The sequence below is a fragment of the Peromyscus maniculatus genome, chromosome 1, assembly GCF_049852395.1.
Source record: "Peromyscus maniculatus bairdii isolate BWxNUB_F1_BW_parent chromosome 1, HU_Pman_BW_mat_3.1, whole genome shotgun sequence".
In the NCBI taxonomy this organism is placed as follows: Eukaryota; Metazoa; Chordata; class Mammalia; order Rodentia; family Cricetidae; genus Peromyscus; species Peromyscus maniculatus.
The window spans coordinates 18,178,283-18,181,493 of record NC_134852.1 but is presented as its reverse complement, the minus strand read 5'-3'; the positions used below and the strand labels follow the sequence as shown (position 1 = coordinate 18,181,493).

Below are 3,211 nucleotides of genomic sequence, written 5' to 3'. Positions count from 1 at the left end.
TAGAGCAATGAGTTTGTAGATGGAGTTGGGAGCATAAGATCTGTGTAATCTACTTGAGAAGGGATCAATAGGAGACAGGAGGCCTCTCCAGTTGATCTGCTGCAGAAATTTGGATGAAACTGAGAGTTTTGGAGGCAAGGAGGGATAGTTTAAGATCTACGGTCAGGTTAATTGTTTCAGTAGTCAGAGTGACTTGTGGGTTCCCATGGAATGTCTGCTACAGTTGGGGGATGGGATAAAGTACCTGAAAAAGGAGAGGGAAGTTAGGAGCAGAAGATCTGTGTGACCAACTGGAAATGGGATACAGGGGAAAATCGATGCCCCAGTAGACGGTCTGCTGTAGTTTGGGAATAAGACTGAGGAATTGGCCTCAGAGGAGCTGAGGGAGAGTTGCCTTTTCCTCAATTTCTTTAAGAGAATTTTCTATTTCCTCCTTAAAGTCCTCTATCATCTTCATAAAGTTATTTTTTAAAGTCAGTTTCTTTTGTTTCTTCTACATCGTGATGTTCAGGTCTTGCTGTTGTAGAACCACTAGGTTCTAGTGGTACCATAGTGCTCTTTATGTTGTTGTGTGTATTTTTTGCCTTGATGCCTACCCATCTCTTCATCTACTCAGTGCAAGAGGTGTCTGAGTCTGAAGGAACTGCTCTTGGTCTTCTCTGTCCTGGCTATGTCCATGTCTCAGGGGTCCACTCTTGTACCAATTGGCATTTTTAGTCCAACCAGAGTTCTTGGTTCAATTGGAGCTGGTGCATTCTGTGTCTCAGGGAGTCACTGAGGTCAAAAGATAATGGGTGAGTTTGGGGAGGGATTGGGTCTTGTGGATTGCAGGATATGATGGGGAATGCTGGTGAGGACGCATGCCCACAGGATTCTTCCCTGCTGGCCTACAAATGGGATAGCAATGGGTGGTGGTAGTGGAGCACAGGTTGTTCCCCAGGGCCTAGGTCCTACAGACAAGACTCATTGGCTGGTAGAAGAGTCACTCATCTCTTGCTCAAGTCAAAGCTGGTAGATTCTGTATCTTAGAGAGCTGCTGAGGATCCAGGGTGATGGGTGTGTTTGGGGGAGTGAGTGGATTTTATAGATTGTAGGGTCCAATGAAGAGTGTTGGTGGGAGTCCTGCAACAGGGGCAGTCTTTAACATTTTTATTAAACTTTTGATGGTGATTGATGATTAAACCACTGGATATCACATACTAAAATATTGTTGACACACTTAAAATAAAATTGAGAAATTTTTATTTTTTTATCCAGACCAAATTAAGCCTGGATACAATGGAGTAATGATTCATAATAACAAAGGGTCCAAAACAGGGAAAACACAGAGAAGTGAGGCGAGTGATGTTCACCAGCCACCAACTGTTATTATAGGAACGAGCAATGCAGCCTCTTAAGATGGAAGAGAGAGTATAAAAAGCCAGAAAGTTAGACACCAGGATCAGGATGTTCTTAGTGGCTCTGGACTCAGGGTATGCTCTGCTGGAACCATGAGTGCTGCGGATGTGTTGAATCCTCTTCTTGTGTCTGTACAGAATGACAATCATGCAGCTGCTGGACCAGGCTATGAGCACTGAAAAGAAGATTTCAGGATACACCACCAATGCTGCATAGAGTGAGCTACTGATTTCACTGCGCCCCACAATGAAGCAGTATCCAAAATCTCGATTTATTGTCACATTTTTGCTATTATTTCCAATATATGTGTACACAAAGAAAACGAAATTTATCAACATGTACAAGACCCAGATGAGGGAAATGTAGCAGCCAATGAATTTTACAGGTTTGACTTTTTGATCCTTCCAACAGGATTCCCTGGGACTGATGGTGATGGCCTGGAAGACACTCAAGAGGCAGGTGGTTCCAATGGACACACTCCTGCTAAATCCATGCATATATATTAGGAGCCTGCATCCAAAATCATTCAAAAACTGCTTGAGCCCAAAAGCTGCCACTGTGTTGGGCACTCCTTCAGAGAGAACAAACAAGGCATTGGCTGTCATTAAGTTCATAAGAATAAAGTCTGTGGGCTTTAATGTGCATTCTTTGTAGTAAAGGACTAGATAGTAGAACATGAAAGAGATATTTCCCAGAAGTCCAACTGTAGTTTGTAATAAGAAAAGGATTCTGAAGGGCATAATCTAGAAGTCCAGTCTGTGATTCAGTACCATATACTTTAGATTATAGCCATGAGATTTCTCTGGTCAAAAAGAACAAAAGCAAATGATTGTTTCTTAGAGTGAAAGAGCACACATTTAACCCTGAGAGGATGGAACAACTGAGAGGTTGAAGCAGAGAGTTCTGGAAGCTCAGGAGTTCAAGACCAGCCTAGACCACATAAAAAGACCTCACTCCCCAAATTTTGGCAGGAGTAGTTACCTTCAATTTATCTTAGTGTGAGATTGCTGAATACCTCAGAATGTGCATATTGATGCAAGGACAGTCTTCAAGTTTCATAGAAAGTGAAGCACTCAGGATGATGTGATGTTGGCCTATAAGAAAGAATGAAAATTGAGAGCCTGAATATACAAATACAATTCCAGAAAAATAATGGTATTTTCTAGTAATGGTATAAATGAAGACAACTTCACAAAAGGAGTACAAACCTTAAATATATCAATTCTTAAGGTATGTCTTATCTAAAATTTACAGATAAGTAATGAGAAATTTATAACACCATTTAGAATATATTTATGGTCTTTTATATAGCAAAGGTTCCTCCATTTTGTCATAGCTGGAGCTACCTCTGGTTTTACCTGAAACTCACTCTCCTTTTCTAACCCTTTCTGCAAAAGTCCTGTGGTAAAATATCAACCCAATTTTAGAAACTAGGGGTCAAAATGTCCCTAATAACAACATGTTTTTGGCTTCTATTAAACTGCTTCTTTGCTTTACTTTCCCCGGGCAATTACCAACAAGGATGGAGGTTTTCTGGGATCTTTGTCTTTAAAATCTCCACAAAAAATGTATTCCAGAGTGCTAGCTGAGAAGTGATTCTCTTCAGGAAGTCACTTAATACAAACTAAAAATTAGGACTTTGATGGCGCTCAATGGTCATGAATGTCTTAGGTAAGAAAAATTTATTAAGAACACAATACTTATTTCAATGATGGTTCAAGTGAAAACCTTCATCATATTAAGACTTGGATCTTATGAAAAGTGACAGTACATAGACATACATGCTTGTGTCTAGACTTGGATCAGGGTTATT

The 3,211-nt window shown here is 40.4% G+C and overlaps 1 protein-coding gene across 1 annotated transcript; it reads right to left on the bottom strand.

Moving 5' to 3' along the window:
- Positions 1 to 1,241: 1,241 nt before the first annotated feature.
- On the bottom strand, positions 1,242 to 2,230 carry LOC102907544 (vomeronasal type-1 receptor 4-like). The gene has a single exon (XM_006998696.3). The coding sequence runs from the start codon at positions 2,136 to 2,138 to the stop codon at positions 1,242 to 1,244; it is 897 nt and encodes a 298-aa protein (XP_006998758.2). The 5' UTR covers positions 2,139 to 2,230.
- Positions 2,231 to 3,211: the final 981 nt, after the last annotated feature.